The 222-nt window shown below is 53.2% G+C and overlaps 1 protein-coding gene across 1 annotated transcript in view; it reads left to right on the top strand.

The window, feature by feature from the left end:
• LOC119585949 (alkaline phosphatase-like) overlaps positions 1–222 on the top strand; it is a gene marked incomplete at its 3' end in the record, with an annotated part of 142,747 nt that overhangs the window by 91,208 nt on the left and 51,317 nt on the right. The window contains exon 7 of the mRNA XM_037934664.1: positions 6–218. Coding sequence (XP_037790592.1) covers positions 6–218 — 213 coding nt within the window. The remainder of the gene's footprint in view (positions 1–5; positions 219–222) is intronic.

The raw sequence follows: 222 nt of genomic DNA on the forward strand, positions 1-222 counted from the left end.
GTAAGATGACTTTCCTTCAAAATCCAAATCGATCTCCTTCCAGACGTACAACATCGACGCCCAAGTAGGAGGTTCGTCAGCCTGCGCCACCGCCCTCATGTGTGGCGTCAAGGCAAACGTCAACACCGTAGGCCTGGACAGCACGGGCAAGTTCGAGGATTGTAAATCTTCATATACGGCTGGCGTCTCCTCGATCATCGACTGGGCGCAGAAACATGGTGA

The sequence above is a fragment of the Penaeus monodon genome, chromosome 20 (assembly GCF_015228065.2).
Source record: "Penaeus monodon isolate SGIC_2016 chromosome 20, NSTDA_Pmon_1, whole genome shotgun sequence".
Classification (NCBI taxonomy): domain Eukaryota; kingdom Metazoa; phylum Arthropoda; class Malacostraca; order Decapoda; family Penaeidae; genus Penaeus; species Penaeus monodon.